We start from the raw sequence: 16,028 nt of genomic DNA, 5'->3' as shown, positions 1-16,028 counted from the left end.
GAAAGGGTTTGTTGGGGGCGGGGGGGGGGGGAGAGCAGGCTCCCTGCTGAGCAGAGAGCCAGATTCAGGGCTTGATCCCAGGACCCTGTGATCATGACCTGAGCCATGAGGCAGAGGCAGAGGCTTAACCCACTGAGCCACCCAGGCGCCCCATGAAAGTTTTCTTACTTTTCTACAAATCAGAAATTTATAGTTGTTTCCAATCTTTACTACTAAATTAGCAATAAACACCTTCATAGTTTCCCACTCCTCACTTTCCCAAGAGCGAAATTACTTGATTGAAGAGTACAAATCATTATATACCTTTGGTTACAAACTGCCAAGCTGCTGGGCAAGATTTGTTTTATAAAAAGGAAAACTGATGAACAGAGGGGCAGCTGTCTATCATTCTAGAACAAGGTGCAGGGCCCCGGAATTTTAACCAGAAGCCAGGACATCTGAGCTTCCTCACGGGCACTTGGGAAGTCCCTTCCCCGGAAACTTAGCTCTCTTATCTATAAAAAGAGATATTTGGATTGAATGGATTAAGTTCCTTTTCTACCAGAAATCCAGTCATACTTTTCCCTGACTCCTGGAATCTCAGTTCATGGGATAAGGCTCTGCTTTCTTTCTCTTGGCTGCAGAATACCATCAGAGACCCAAATACTAGTGTCTTCAGAGGACAGACAGCAGAGCTTAGGGGTTCAAAGCGCAGGCTGGTTTGAATTTCCGCCTTGCCCCTTGCTAGCTGTGTGACAAACCACACGAGGTCTCCTGTGTCTGTAAGGCTAGTACTAGTTTCTACCGCAATGGGTTGTTTTGAGAATTACATGAAGTCTTGTTTGTAAGACACTAACAGTGCCTGGCACATAGTAAGTGATTTATAGTGTGCTTGTTGAATAAATAAGAGAAAATTTAGCAGTAAACTCTGGGTCTCTCCATACTGCAACATGGAGAATTTAGCAGTAAACTCTGGCTGCTTCCTCACTCCTTCCTAAAGCCCAGAGGTCTGAGCCCCAAATCCCTCTACTTAAAAGGGATTTTAGGAAGGTAGGTTTAATCAAATAATCATCCTACAAGTGGCATTTTTTCCTGAAGGCAAACACATGCTCATAATAAAAAAATTCAGAAAGTATTAAAGAAAAATATAAATGACCGTGTTCCACGGCTTCTCCTATGGCTCTGGGGTGTTTCCAGGACAAAGTAGGGATGCCTCGGCTTGAAGACCCAGGTTTTCCACACACAACCTCCCTGAAGTCAGGAGATGCTGAAGACATCCTTTTATTTAAGGATCCCAGTTAATTCAGAACAGACCAAAAATTAAAACAAAAAAGGTAAACAGAGGTAAAAACAAAGGTAACAAGGTAAAATTGTGGGGGCATTTTCAACGTTATTTTGAGCAAAATAAAGCATTAACATGCCCCAAACCCAATTAACCATAATTATAACCGCCAAGGGTTCTCACACTGTTGTTTCCGGGCCCACAACCAGGAGCGCCTCGGTGGTTTAACAGATGGACTAGCAAGGGCGCTCCAGGGGCCTACGGACCAGTCCTCCGGGGCAACCTCGACAGCCCCGCCCACCCCACCCCCTCACGCACCCACGCGCCGCAGAGACTGCGATCCAGCCCGCGGGGCCCCCGGGAGCCACAGCCGCGAGTCGGGAAACTGAACCCAGCCGCGAAAACCCACCGAGCCCGCGAGTGGGCGCGCCCGCCCCCATCCTACCCCGCGGGCCGGGCGGGAAGGCGGGGGCTCGCTCCCCGCGCCACGCCGCTCGACCAATGGGAGCGCGCGCAGCAGGGCTCCGTGGTCCGCGCCGCGGGTGCTGAAAACCCGGCGCGCGCAGGCCGGTCGGATCCCCGCGCACGCGAAGCCGGCGCGTGCTACCGCACCGGCCTGCAGCGCGCGCCTGACCGCCCCTGCCCCGATGGACTCCGAGACCCCCACCCAGGCGCCGGCCCCGCGCTACTTCACGTGGGACGAGGTGGCGCAGCGCTCTGGGCGCGAGAAGGAGCGGTGGCTCGTGATCGACCGGAAGGTGTACAACATCAGCGAGTTCTCCCGCCGGCACCCCGGGGGCTCCCGGGTCATCAGCCACTACGCCGGACAGGATGCAACGGTGAGCGCTGCCAGACCGCAACACGGGAGTGGGCGGGGCCGGGCGGCTGCCGCCGTAGGTCCAGTGCGCGAGGCAGGAAGTTTGGCACCCAGGGACGAGCTCGCAACTCATTCGGGGAAGAGCCAGCAGGCGCCCAACATACCCGCTGGCCACGACTTAGCACGGGATGCAAGGGCAGGAGAATAGCGGCGGAAACGGGCCAGAATCAGGACGGTGGGGCTTGGAGGCCGGCAACGTGCCCACACAAAGGACTGCGCCGCCCGCGCGCGTGCGTTCGGTCTCTGGCCGCGTCCTTGGTCGCCAGACGTAGGCAGACCCCAGAGCAGGACAAGCAGGGAGGAAAGGCAGCATGCAGGGAGCCGGGAACGGCGGCGCGGCTGAGGCCGAGGGAGGAGAGGGGTCAGCGGCGGGAAGAGGGAGTCTCGACCTGTCTCGGCGGGTGGGAAGGAAGCGCAGCGGGCGCCTGGGCTGCGCGTGCCCGCGTGCGAAGGGAAGCGGGAGGGAAGCGTTCTCGGGGGCCGGGCCGAGGCGGGAAGCCGCCAGGTGCCCGCTGCGGTGGGAACCCCCGTACAGGGTGAAGGAGGGGCCTCACCGCCCGGAGAGGACTAACCACTGCTGGTGCACAGTGGGTCGGGGAGCGGCGTGCAGAAGGTGGGGGAGCCTGCGTCAGCTCCCGAAAACCCGAATCATGGTGGAAGGTCACTCGGCCGCAGACCAGCGGGGTCTCCAGCTATTCGCCGCAGCGGACAGCTGTTTGCACTCCCGGGCTGTGGTTCGCATCCTTTCTGGCCTCACTATGGGGGTCAGCGCGCCATCCAGACCCAGTGTTGCTCTTCCCTTTCTAGACCACCTGCTCTCGGACGTAAGGCAACTGGCTTCTTCTGCCGTGGGTGGAGAGCAGGCGATCACCTCGTGGGACCCTGTAGAGACTTTGCTGCGCCGCGTCCCCTCCCCCTATATCGTTCCCCAGCCCGGCGGCATGACCACTTCCGCTGTCCCTACCCTCTGCCTTTGCCATCCGGGAGAGTGCCTGGGCCCAGCAGAGTCCCCGTTATGTCGCAACGGAGCATAGACGTATTGGCCTGAGGGCCCGCAAACCTCCCTGCGCGGCGGCCAGGCGGAGGCGGGGGACGGGCAACGCCAGAGCTTATAGCGGTCGCCCCGAGTGACCGCTCGGAAGCCGGGACTGCCGAGTGGAGGGAGGACGTGGGCTAACGCATGCGCAAATGAGGGAGGCACGCACGCGGGGTCCTCACGCCGTATGATTTGGGGCGGGGGCAGGGGCCGGCCGCAACCGGGATAGCGATTGGTCCAGATGTGTGGTGCCACCGGCCGCCGGCTCCGCCCCGGCTCCGGTCTCTAGTGCAGCCCACGCGTCTCTAAGGCCTGGGGCCGCCGGACCTAGCCCACCTCACAGAACCAAAATGAGCCACTCTGGGGCAGGGGGGGCGGGGATCGGAGTCTTAGGGGAAATATGGAACCCTACAAGGTACAGCGGCAGAGAGAAAGAGGAGAAATGCAGAAAGTCCCAGTTCGGAGGTAGGGAGTCTTCCTAATCACATTTTATGAAGAACGCTCGCTCAGAGAAGGTCTGTTAAAAGTCCCATAGGTAAAAACAGAAGTCTAGCCCCATCCACCCCTTCTCGTTATTTCTCACCTAGATCTTAAAATCTTGTGCAAAAGCTGTTCATAGACACTCCTAGAGGACAGGACAGCCCAGAGAGGTCTTTCTGTGGTCCCCCTAACCCACACTTCCTATTCCCTGCTGTGGTGCCCTTTTCACTAGAACACATGCTGAGTGTTCCTGAGCTGTGCACACCTGGGAAAGGTCTTAAGCACCCTCAAAGGACAGCTGACTGGAAGTGCTGACTCTTTGAACCCGGATACAGCCTCCTTGCTAAATTAGGAGGATGGCCTCTGGTGTGAGCCCTCCAGGATCCCGGGGAGCCCCCGGCCGGCTTCCTAACCGCTGTGTCTTCTCCTATCTTTGCAGGATCCCTTTGTGGCATTCCACATCGACAAGGGCCTTGTGAGGAAGTATATGAACTCTCTCCTGATTGGAGAACTGTCTCCAGAGCAGCCCAGCTTTGAGCCCACTAAAAATGTGAGACTCTGCTGTTTGGAGACACTTCGGTTGTTGAAGGGTAGGGAGAAGGGAAGCCTAGATAAGATCACAGTTGATCACAGTCTGTAGTGTTGTTTTGTTTTGTTTTTTAAGATTTATTTTATTTGAGAGAGAGAGCAGGAGTGGGATGAGGGGCAGAGAGAGGAGATTCCCCACTGAGCAGGGAGCCTGATGCAGGGCCCGATCCTGGGACTCAGGGACCAAGACCTGAGCTAAAGGCGGATGCTTAACCTCCTGAGCCACCCACGCACCCCCACAGTCAGCAGTTCTTGTGAAATTTTGAGGTACCTGCTTCTCCCAGTCACTGGGACACAGGTCTAAGGGAGCAGGGCTTTGAAATGCGTGGCTCTCACAACAGTACCACCACTACCCTCATCAAGACCCATCAAACACTTAACTCCGTGTCCGCTGTAACCCCGTATAACCCGCACACATTTACGGATGAGAAAACTGGGGCTCAGGGAGGGTGAGCCATGTGGCCAAGAATCACAGTGTTAGTAAACGGTGGAGCAGGGATCTGAAGCAAGTCTTGAACTCCAAAGACCATGTGCTCTTAGACCTGACCCCACAGCACCTGTCCTCCTTCCTCCGTGTCCTGGTAGCTTTACCTAGGATTATGGACTTGCCATAGCTATCTGGGGGTAGAGGGTGCTGGAGCCAAAGAGGCCCCTTGTCTCCAGCAGTGCTGGGTTACATCCGGAAAGAATAACAGCCCCTCCCTCTCTACTCTTCTGCAGAAAGAGCTGATTGATGAGTTCCGAGAGCTACGGTCCACAGTGGAGCGGATGGGGCTCATGAAGGCCAACCATGTCTTCTTCCTGTTGAACCTCTTGCACATCCTGCTGCTGGATGTAGCTGCCTGGCTCACTCTTTGGGTCTTTGGGACATCCCTGGTGCCCTTCCTCCTCTGTGCAGTGCTGCTCAGCACAGTTCAAGTGAGAGCTCTTGGCTCGTCAAGAGCACAGCCGTGCTCAGCATCCTTGGGGAAAGGAAGCTCCTTGTGTGCCTCAGAAGGCCACGGAGCCCAGCCCTGTGACCAGAGCAGCTGAGGATGTGGGGGAGAGTTAGTGCACAAAGACATCTTATCATCTGTGCCTTTTATTCATTCCTTGGCCACATGTGCGCCCTCGTTTTGCTCACCCAAGGGTAGCCCAAGTGTGCCAAGAGTCAAAATTCTGATTTTTCAAAAAGCTTGGCTTTTCCTCACTACGACATTGCCCAACACTCTCATAAAACTTGGGCCCTAATTATCAGAACCCATTTGCCAAGCCTGCCACTCGCCTCTGAGTTTGTCTCTTTGTCCTTTTTTGTAGTCTGGGTATTCACTCCATCATAAGTCCTAGGACTCCCGGAGAGTTCTATGCGAACTCCTCTAGGGAAACTGAAAAATAGGGAAAGCATAGTGATTTGCCCCATCTCTCGTATGAGTTAGTGGCAGAGCTAGAGTTAGGACCCAGGCTTCCTGACTCCTTTCCCGACATGCTCAAGGTACTGTGGCAATCGCAGGGCTAAGGCGGACAAAGGAAGGGGCTGAGGCAGAGGAGCCACTGAGGTCTTTGAGAGGGAGCCTGGGCTAGTGGGTTGCTCTCAGCACTAACCTTTCTCACTCAGGCCCAGGCCGGCTGGCTACAGCATGACTTTGGGCACCTGTCTGTCTTCAGCACCTCTACCTGGAACCACCTGCTACATCATTTCGTGATTGGCCACCTGAAGGTCAATGGGCCGGGGAGGGGCTCTTGAAACTCCAGTCAATGAAGGGTTACCTTGGGGGGATGAGGGAATGCTAGGCGTTCATACTCATGTCCCTGCTTTTCTGTAGGGGGCTCCTGCCAGTTGGTGGAACCACATGCACTTCCAGCACCACGCCAAGCCCAACTGCTTCGGCAAAGACCCGGACATCAACATGCACCCCTTCTTCTTTGCCCTGGGGAAGATCCTCTCTGTGGAGGTGAGCAGAAATATCAGTGGGAAGGTCTTGGGAGAATGGCAGCCAGCCAGAAGAGAGGCTCTGGGGAAATGCTCACAATGCTATCAGTAGGGGTGAGGCGCGGGGGCCAGGCTGGCTCCCAGGTAGTTGTGGGCAGCCGCAGGCAGTAAAGAAGCTGCCCAGGACAGAGTCATCTGTTCTCCCTGATGAGTGCAAGCCAACAGTTATTGCATAAAGGCACCTCGTGCTGCAAAGGATCCAAACAATGATCAGATTACTATGCAAATCCCTTGCCAGTCTAATGGGTGGTCCTCCTTGGGGATGCTTTTTAGACACTCCTATCCCGGGTAGTCACCCCCACCCCTCCACCCCTGCCCCTTGCAACTTTGATATCCTACTGTGTGCAGTCTTCCGCATCAAGGGCTGGACCCACCATCTTACTCTTCTTTGATGCCCAGTGCCTGGAACATTCATTCACTCTTCCCACCCATCTGACCCCAGCCTGACTTGCAGGGTGGTCAGTGTCAGGTCTGAGTTATTCCCTGGGGTTATGAGCAAAAACTGCAGTGCAGCTACTTAAGGACGAATGCCTGAGGGTAGAGAGCTGGAGAGCTTTCGGTGAACAGAAGGCAACAGGAGGCTTTGAATGGCCAGCAGAGTTGTTGGTTAAAGTTACTTTAAAAGCCTTTGTGCCCAGGCTCTAGGCTGCGGTCTGAGTCCCACTTGGTCCCGCTCCCCCGCTGTATGAGACATTCAGCCGTTCAGGACTGCTCCATTCCAGGCACGAGTGAGTGCAGGGTCGGCTGGCTGCCCTCCCCCTCTGGCCAGGAGAAGGACTCTGTGGAAAGGCTTTTACAGGATTGGCTGTCCTGGCACTAGGAGCCCCTTGTTTGAGGCTTATGCCCCACCTGTCCATAATGTCCTAATGGTCCTACCTTCTAAGCAAGGGCTTGGTTTGTACACGTCCGACACTGTGTTGTGGTCAACAACTACGAGGCTGGTCAGCCGGCCCTGGACCCCCCTTTGTGGGGAATTCGTTAGAGCATCAGCTCTTGGTAGCACTTCTACTGTCACTCTACAGGGATTTAAAAAAAAAAAAAAGTGGGAATTTAAGTGGAAAAGAACCTTCTCACACTACTGCCTTTATTGCTTCTGGGTACTAAGGTTTTCAAGAAACTCCCATTTGCAGACACTAAATATATTAAGTGATGTAGGATCAACAGACATTTTTCTGTCTAGTTCTGAGCCAGAGGATGGGCTGCCTATTAGTAAGGGCCTTGGCTGGAGCTGCATGGCCTTTGCTTCGGCCCCTCCGGATGCTGATCCCCAGGCCGGCCCCAGGGCATCCAGTGCCTCCCGAGTCTCTGGGGGAACAAGAAAATGCAGGGGACGCCTCACCCTAAGCACAAACTTTCTGGCTCTGTCCGAGAGTTGAAACACGACAGGGCAGTTATCAGGATCATAACAGCATCTGCCATTCAAGGAGGCAGGACTCCCTTCCATAACAGTTCCAAAACAGGCCAGTGGTCTTCCCACTCACCCCCACAAACAAGACAGGGGCTCCTCTTCTAGTTTTCCCCTTAAGGGATGGGGTGAACCTCTCCCCAACATCCAGATTATCAGCAAGCCTTATTAATACTGTCTCCAAAACACACCAAGTGCACTGACTTCTCCCAGCTCCACGGCTTCCCAGCTCCACCCCTGTCCATCTTGGACCCTGATTCCTGTTCCAGCCTCTTCACTGCTCTCCCTGCAACTCTACCTCCCCCCTGCAGTTCATTCGTGGCTCCCACAGGCAGAGTGAGCCCTTCGAAGTGCAAAGCCAATAATGCTACAGCTGTCGAAAGCCCTCCAGTGGCTTCCCATCACCACGGGAATAAAACTCAGGCTCATTACCAAGGTCTTCCCAGGGCCTTCTAAGGTCCATGGGGAAGTGGCCTTCCCTCGTTTTTCAGCCTTACAGCTTACTGTTTGCAGCCACACTGCCCCTCTTGTCCCTTAAACATCTCACGCCTTTGTGCTAGCTGTTCCGCCTGCATTGAATGCTCTTGCCCTGAATGTCTGCTTTGCTGGCCCCTTATCATTCAGGGGTCAGTTCCGATGGCAACACCTCAGAGAGACCATATCTGACCAGCGGAGCCAGGACGCCGCCCCCTCACTTTGTCCTGTCTTCCTGTTTGTAATCTGTAATTACCTCGAGTTCTGTTCACACGCTGGTCACCAGCTTCCTCTCCTCAAATCACAAGCTCCATGAGAGTAAGAACGTTTGTGTTATTCACCTCTGTATCTTCAGCACTAGAACAGGGCCTGGAACATAATAGGTGCTCAGTAAATACTTGTTGCATTCAATCAGTTAATACAGAGAGACTGCTTCATCTAGCCCAAGGTCCTTGCACAGAAGAAAGAGGAGCTGGCATTGCACTCACGAGTACGGCGCCTCCTGTACTCTGGGTCATCCAGTTGCCAGAACTTACTGGAACAAGAGGGGCAGAAGGAGCCATCAAGCAAGACAGCAGAGCTTTGCTGTCGTGATTTTGTGCGCCCATGCTAGGCGTTCAGGCTGACTGACTTGACTGCACCAGCTCGTCTCTACAGCAGCCAGGCTTGCAAGAAATCACTACCCTTTGGGAAAAGCCTTCCCAGAACCTTCAGATTGTCAAGTTCTGTTCCTTTCCATGAATATTTGCCGAACTTGGCTTAGCATGCAAGGGATTTTATAAAGTTCAAGTTGTAGTCAAGAGACCACAAGAGGGTCTGGATGGATGGATGTAGAGGGAATACTGGCCTGTGTAGGGTTATAAATGGTTGTCTACGGTCAGCTCAGTTGGCCGAGTGTCCAACTCTTGATTTTGGCTCAGGTCATGATCTCAGGGTGCTGGGATCGAGCCCCCAGTCAGGCTCTGTGCTCGGTGGGGAGTGGGATTCTCTCCCCATCCCCGCTCACTCTTTAAAATAAGTAAACAAATCTTAAAAAAAAAAAAAAAGAAAGTACTAGATGGGGAAAGGGCGAGGATGTGGAGAGGCCTGGAAACCTTGTGACATAAGTTTCGATGAACATGAGGTGTCCTGAGGACCTGCAGACTGTTGTGCTCGTGCCTCGTGTGGGCAGCGACCACGGAGCTATAGGCCATGGTGCGTGCGCCTGGCCCATCCCGGCCAGGGCCTCCCCATGCCGGGCGCTAGGGGCAAGGCCCGGCCTGCAGGAGCCGTCTAACAGCAGCCACAAGCTCACCCTGGAGTAGGCCCAAACTCCTGAGCAGGGAAAAGCCAGGCTCACAGCGGGAGGGGAATGGGGCGACTGGTCTGCGGTTACTGATTTCTTTGCGCTTTTCCTCACAGCTTGGGAAGCAGAAGAGAAAGTACATGCCGTACAACCACCAGCACAAGTACTTCTTCCTGAGTGAGTGCTTCTTCCTGAGTGCGCATCCGGCACAGGGGACTCTCTCGGGATGGGGTCGCTGAAGGGATGTGAGGAAGAAATGACTTTGTGAAGGATTATGCTATTTCCAGTAAAGACTGGAGGAAGCACCCTGTCTCTGACTGGGTTCCTCGCTGCGCGGAAGCAGATTACCATCTCAGCTGAGCGAAGTTTCCAGGCTAATGTTTGGTCAAGGGTCATGTGTAGCCAGGACCAAGGAGTTCTTCCACAGGAACACTGTGTGGTCCGGGGCAGCCATCTAGGGTAAATCTTAGACCCTGAGAAACAGACTTGGGCCAAGACGACTCCGTGGAGCAGTCCAGCACCCAGGGGGACAAAGGCAGACGTGGCTGTCGGAGGACTGGCCTCAAAAGGAAGTGGAGAGGCTGTTAGAGCTGAAAAGGAGGACACTTCTGTGGTTGTCTTAAGCTCTCTCTGAAGAATGCTCTATATTCCTTGCTTTTCAAAGTCTTCATCATGCCTAAAATTTGAGTTTCCTATTTCCCGTAAAAATTCAAATTTTTAAAGGAAGGGAAAGGGGGGTTCCACTTATCCGATTTTAGTTGAAAGGAATTTATCCTAACTAACTGCCTGTTATGAACTATCATTCCTGGAGAAAGGGGGCCGGGCTAGAAGGGTAGAGCAGAAACGTCTGGAAGAATTTTACAATCCGTGGCCCATCAGGATAGAGGAGCCGTAGGTGAGCACGGTCCTGCGGCGGTTATAGGGAGCGTGAGGACCGTGCCGAGAAGGGATACAGAAAAGGAAATGGCACAGCATTGGTTGGGGACCCCTTCTTCCACTCCCAGCGTTCTGAGAAGCCCGTCTGCCCCTTCCCAGGCCTGCCCTCCAGGGCTTTGGGTTGGGCAGTGCCAGCTCATTTTCCTAGTCCGAAGAAGTCAGCTTTCAGCCCATGAAGCCTCAGCAGGGCCCCCTGCTCCCCGCTCTTTACCGGCTCATCAGAGCAGCAGGGAACACAGGGCGGGTGAGCGCGAGGACAGGCAGCTGGGCGGGTTCTGTGCGTGGAGCTCGTGGAGCTCGAGTTTCCCCAGCTGCCTCGTTCCCCTGGAAGAGAATGTCCCTCCCACCTTCACTCTCCTGGCATCCTCTTGGGAGGTCTTGGCTTCTTCAGACTCGCATTCCTGCCCACCTTCCGGGCCTGCCGGTTGCAGTGGAGCGAGGAAAGCCAAGGCAGCTGGAAGGGGCTGCAGGAAGAGGTGGCAGGGGGCAGCCCCAGGCCAGAGGCCACCCCTCTGGCGCGCAGCTGCCCTCCTGCTGCTCACACCCCCTCCCTGTCTCCATTTCCTTCGCAGTTGGGCCCCCAGCCTTGCTGCCTCTCTACTTCCAGTGGTATATTTTCTATTTTGTTATCCAGCGGAAGAAGTGGGTGGTGAGTATCCATGGCCCCCAAGTTCCACATCCTTTGTGTTCAGAATCCTGAGGGAAGGGGATGGGGGTTCTCCAGAGGAAAGCTCACAGAAATTTACTCCAGGCCTAACGTAGAGCAAAGTTAATAGAACCGAACACAGACCTTCCTTGTCTCTAGGCGTACGACCTGGACTCAGCAGACAGCCTAACTCCCAAACCCCTAATTCTTTTTTTTTTTTTTTCTTTTTTAAGATTTTATTCATTCATTCATGAGAGAGCGAGAGAGAGAGCACGCACAGGCAGGGGAAAGGGCAGAGGGAGAGGGAGATTATCTCTCGAGTAGATTTGGTGCTGAGCACGGAGCTCCAGGCTCAGGCCCACGACCCTGAGATCCTGAGCTGAGCCGAAACCAAGAGTCGGTGTCCAGCTGACTGAGCCCCCCAGGCGCAGCCCCCCGCAACCCCACGGCCTGTTTCATTCAGCTGGTGCCTCCTGAGGTTCTTGTGCTTGGCATAAAGCCAGGAGCCAGGCTTTCGGGTGGGGAAGAGGTAAATGCAGAAGGTTCTGGGATTCTAAAATGGCCCTGCCTGCTCCTGGCTAGATGAGAGGCCTCGGAAAAGGCTTCGCGAAGTCACTTCTGCAGCTGGCCTTGGAGGGTGGGCAGACGTGGGGTCGGGGGAGGATGGGCTCTGAGCAGAGAAGCTGGGGAGTGAGGGGCAGTTTGGGCCACTTGGACGTGTTGTGGACTCGTGTCAGGGGAGAGCTGTGATGCCAAAGGAGTGCTGGCGCAGGGCACCGGCCCAGACCGAGCTGCCATGCGGGGAGACTGATTTGGCAGCTTGATGAAGGCATAAAGAACGTTGACGGGCTGGGAGGAGCTGGAGGCCTTGGCACCTGGGAAGGAAACAGGCAGGGCGGACCGGAGGCCACCGCAGGGAATGGAGGGAAGGCACGAGATACTGCAGGACTGGGTCCATGAAGAGAAGCTGCCGGGGACAGTGTTCCAGTCTGGGTCCCTGGCAGAGGGGCTGTACCAGGCAAACGGGTGAAACGAAAGGGAGAGGAGGAAGTGCTTCGTGCCAGTCACCGCGCTGTCTGCCTCTCCCTGCAGGACTTGGCCTGGATGATCACCTTCTACGCCCGCCTCTTCCTGACCTACGGGCCGTTCCTGGGACTGAAAGGCGTTCTGGGCCTTTTCTTCGTGGTCAGGTACTATTTGCTGGGGAAGGAGCCATGGCAAAGAAAAGCCGATCTGTGGGAAAAAACGAGTCTGGTCTGGGGGCCGCGCTTGGGGCTTTAGGCACCAGGGGTGTCTCGGGTGTTTGCCTGGGAAGATGTCCAGGCCAGAGCTGTTACCTGAGGGAAAAGAAGTCTGACATGTACTGTCTTTGTCTGTGTGCCGTATCCACCAGGTTCCTGGAAAGCCACTGGTTTGTGTGGGTCACACAGATGAACCATATCCCCATGCACATTGATCACGACCGGAACATGGACTGGGTCTCCATCCAGGTAGGGGACGGTCACTTGGAAGACCTGGGATGACACAACTCATGAAAGGGGTGAGTGGGCCCCGATGCAGGCAAGGGGCTGGGGCAGTTAACAACAAAAGTCCCCAAACAGCACTGCCTCATTGGCTTGAAGCTTCACTCCTGCCATCACGTGGCGTGACCAGGGACGGTGCCACACTCCCTCTTCTCAGCCAGCTTTGCCTGGAGAAGGTTGCGTCGGCCTTTCCCTCTGGTACCCAGAGCCACTCTCTCCCCTGCCCTCTTCCCCCAGCTCCGTGCAACGTGTAATGTCCACAAGTCTGCCTTCAATGACTGGTTCAGTGGCCACCTCAACTTCCAGATAGAGCACCAGTAAGTAGGGAGACCTGAGAAGCAGGGTCCTTGGGAGGGTCCCTGCGGGGAAAGCAGGGAGGTTGAAAGAGTGGAGTGAAGCCACTGACTGTCCCGTTCTCCCTGAAGTCTTTTCCCCACAATGCCTCGACACAATTACCATAAAGTGGCTCCCCTGGTGCAGTCCCTGTGTGCCAAGCATGGCATAGAGTACCAGTCCAAGCCCCTGCTCTCCGCCTTCGCCGACATTGTCTAGTGAGTACCTGCGCCTGGGAAGATGGCTGGTAGGGTGGAAAGAGGGCGGGCAATGGGGTGGGTGATGTGGGGGGGGGGGGGAGCAACAGGCAGGGTTCCAAGTCTTCTGGAATGGACAAGCGGCGGGATGCTCTGTTGGTCCTGTGGCCAAGGCAAGCCTTTGTTCCCAGTGCCATGGCCCAAGCTATTTCTCAGAAGCAAAGGGTAGGAAAGGGGCCATGGAGATCGGCCTCCATTCCCCTATAAGAGCCTCACTACTCCATGTTTTAGGGTGGTTGGTTTGGCTTTCGGCCCTGGCTCTGCTCTCTTTCACTTCCTGCTCCCATCTTGCCCCCACAGCTCACTGAAGGAGTCTGGGCAGCTCTGGCTAGATGCCTATCTTCACCAGTAGAACAGCTGCCCCATCTGGAAGAGATGCTGGTCTTCAATGATAATACAAGCCCATCTGGGAGATGGTTTTTCTGGCACCAAGGCGGAGGGGAGCTTGAGGGAAAATGCCACTGTAATTATAATATTCAGAGGGGGTGGGTTTGAGGAGATAAAGGCTCAACTCAAACCCCTCCCCTTTATCTTCCAGGCACAGACTTAAGACCCAAAGACATGCACGGCCCCTGGAGGGAGGGGTGGAGCTATTGGGGCAGAGATGTAAGTTTCCTTTCCTTTTTCCAGTTTGGCAGAAACTGATGCTTGGTGAGCAAAGAGGGAGTCCGAGGGTGTTGGAAGAATAGGGGGACCTACCAAGCCCAAAAATCAGTAAGAGATTTAGCATTAAAATTCCAGCCAGGAAAGGGGTGAGCCCATCTCACTGGTCCACTTCTCAGTGCCTTCCCCACCCGCTACTGTCTGAGAAGACAGAGCAGCTGAACCTTCGGAGCAAGACTTATATTTGAGGCCCGGTGTAGTGCGCTGCCTGGGAGGCTCAGCTCACTCTACAGCTAGGTGGGACCTAGGTCTGCCTCAGGCTCCTGGAGAAGCAATTTTCCCACTTCTAGAAGCAGGCAGAGCAAAGCCAGGACTGTGTTGCTGGAGACATCTGACATTGAAGGCTCCTGGCATCATTGATTTTGAGCTTATGTTCCACCCGGGGAGCATTAGGTCCTAGGTCTTGCCAAAATAGCAAGGAGAGTTAAGTGGTCATTCAAAATCCTCTCCACCTTGGGGTCACCTCTTATAATCACCACCCAAGGAGCAACACACTTTTAGGATGTAGAGTCTATTTCTTGATTCTTAGCCACAAACAGCTGAACAGACGGGACAACTTCATCTCCTCCCTAGAAACAAATGGAGGTTCCCAGTGGTTTCCCTCTGTCTTCCTACCTGTAAGTCCAAGTTTAATAAAGTAGTCAGCACAAGTGACCACATTGGGAGACTCTAAATTATCAGTCAGGAGGAAACCACAAAATTCAGTCCTAAAGAATATAGGGGTTGCTAAGAAATTTTCTAAATTTCTTAATTCGAAATTAAGAAGCAATTTCTTTTTAATTTCTTAGAAATTTCTCAGAAGAAGCAATGTATTGCTTCTGAGTAGGAACAGTGAATTAAATATAATCACTTCACAGTCCTAAACCAGAGATAGGAAGATAAAAACAGTTTGTGAACTATGAACTCTTCAAGCGTCTTCTCACCTGGACACCAGGTAGGAATTTAAGATAATCTCTTAAAAAGCCTCCCCGCCTAATACTGAAATACAGTCTTTTACAAAAATCTTCTGGTTCTTAAAAGGTAACAACCCGTGTCTAAAGCAAACAAACAAAAGAATGTGCCCAACAGTCTTTGCCTTAAGCCCCAGGGCTTGTCCTCTGCATTCACAGCGGCTGCCCCACAGTCACAGCAGGTGAGGGCGTGGTTTACCTGTCCGGCAGCGCCTACTCTAAGCATATTGCGCATTTTGGATCCCGAAAGGAGGAAACTCAAACTAGAAGGAAAAAGCAGAGCCATAGTTGAGTTGAGCCCACGTTTAGTTGTGGGAGAGAACAAAGGTCATCTGAAAGTGAGCTGCAGTGGGGTTCGAACACCCCCGTGGAAAGGCTGCAGGGACGACTTCAGCGGTTTGTCAAAACACAGATTAAAGAGACAACATGAGGGCAGGACAGGGTGCAGAAGAGTTCAGCTCTTCTCCATTTGCGCAGGACTTGGTTTGAAACAACCTGGATAGAAAGACTAGAAGCAGGACTGAAAAGTTCTACTTTCAGTGGCTTCCTCCCACTGAGAACAGGTGCTGATCCTGCCCCATCCCTCTGGTCGCTACTTCCCAAGGTTTAGGGAGTCCTGTCACCAGCTTGTCCGGCCACCTGGCCGCCAGCCGGGGCAAACCCAGCACGGCTTACTGAGCCAAGCCCAGGTCCTCAACGCGTTTCAACCACTGTGGCCTTCTCTCCTTAACCTAGACTAGTGTGGTCTACACGGCCACAGAGGGACACACCAGCGACAAAAAGCCTCAGGCTGTTTTAACAGTGCGATGAGTGATCTCAAATCCAAGCAGTGACCTGAGAAAACAAGCTTAAAGAGGACAAGTCACCTCCAGTCACAGATTGTGGCAAAACTAACATCTGAACTCCGTGTCTTAGAATTCGAACCTCCATGTTTATCTTTGTTACTCTCATCTTCCCGCCACGTTACTGGAAGCACTTTCTTTAGCTGGCCCCCACACCTGCATCCTTTTTGTGTGTGCTAATTTTGTTATCACATCCAGATGAGGTAAAGCTGAAAAATAAAGTTAATTTTGACCAAATGAAGGCTATTCTATTCACTTGTCATAATCCACGATTTTCTTCTGCACATGCCAATGGGACTCCCTGTGCCTGTGCTGTAAGTTACTACCTACCTCGGTGGCTGGAACTTTCCGACCAGGAGTTCCCAAACGGACTCTCCTTTGCACGAGGCCTTTGGGCAGAGGAGCAGCAGGACCCTCCGAAGGGACACCAAGGCACAGGTAGACCATGGCAAGGAGATAGCAAGCCAGCCCCTTCTCAGGACCCCCCTATATTCAAGTGCTCA

General features: G+C 54.0%; 1 protein-coding gene across 6 annotated transcripts; it reads left to right on the top strand.

Moving 5' to 3' along the window:
- Positions 1–1,725: 1,725 nt before the first annotated feature.
- Positions 1,726–15,762, top strand: FADS1 (fatty acid desaturase 1). 6 transcript variants are annotated; one of them, XM_059144243.1, is made up of 12 exons: positions 1,726–2,100; positions 4,094–4,204; positions 4,963–5,160; positions 5,837–5,938; positions 6,045–6,173; positions 9,492–9,552; positions 10,884–10,960; positions 12,050–12,147; positions 12,351–12,447; positions 12,718–12,797; positions 12,906–13,031; positions 13,371–15,762. In XM_059144243.1, exons 1-12 carry the CDS (start codon positions 1,909–1,911, stop codon positions 13,420–13,422), a joined length of 1,323 nt encoding a protein of 440 aa, XP_059000226.1. In that variant the 5' UTR covers positions 1,726–1,908; the 3' UTR covers positions 13,423–15,762. The 6 variants fall into 6 exon arrangements, with proteins under 6 accessions (XP_059000226.1, XP_059000212.1, XP_059000200.1 ...); XM_059144229.1 differs by lacking the exon at positions 1,726–2,100 and adding an exon at positions 2,175–2,313; XM_059144217.1 differs by lacking the exon at positions 1,726–2,100 and adding an exon at positions 2,181–2,368.
- The last annotated feature ends 266 nt before the right edge of the window (positions 15,763–16,028 follow it).

This window comes from Mustela lutreola, chromosome 1 (genome assembly GCF_030435805.1).
Source record: "Mustela lutreola isolate mMusLut2 chromosome 1, mMusLut2.pri, whole genome shotgun sequence".
Taxonomy (NCBI): domain Eukaryota; kingdom Metazoa; phylum Chordata; class Mammalia; order Carnivora; family Mustelidae; genus Mustela; species Mustela lutreola.
The sequence above is the reverse complement of the archived record's forward strand: the minus strand, read 5'-3'. Positions and strand labels throughout refer to the sequence as shown.

Bases quoted from the DNA above. Each gene is read 5' to 3' on its own strand.
- FADS1 (XM_059144243.1), top strand. From the start codon at position 1,909: ATGGACTCCGAGACCCCCACCCAGGCGCCGGCCCCGCGCTACTTCACG. The intron at 4,205-4,962 runs GTGAGACTCTGC...ACTCTTCTGCAG, and splicing joins GCTTTGAGCCCACTAAAAAT to AAAGAGCTGATTGATGAGTT. The intron at 10,961-12,049 runs GTGAGTATCCAT...CTCTCCCTGCAG, and splicing joins TCCAGCGGAAGAAGTGGGTG to GACTTGGCCTGGATGATCAC.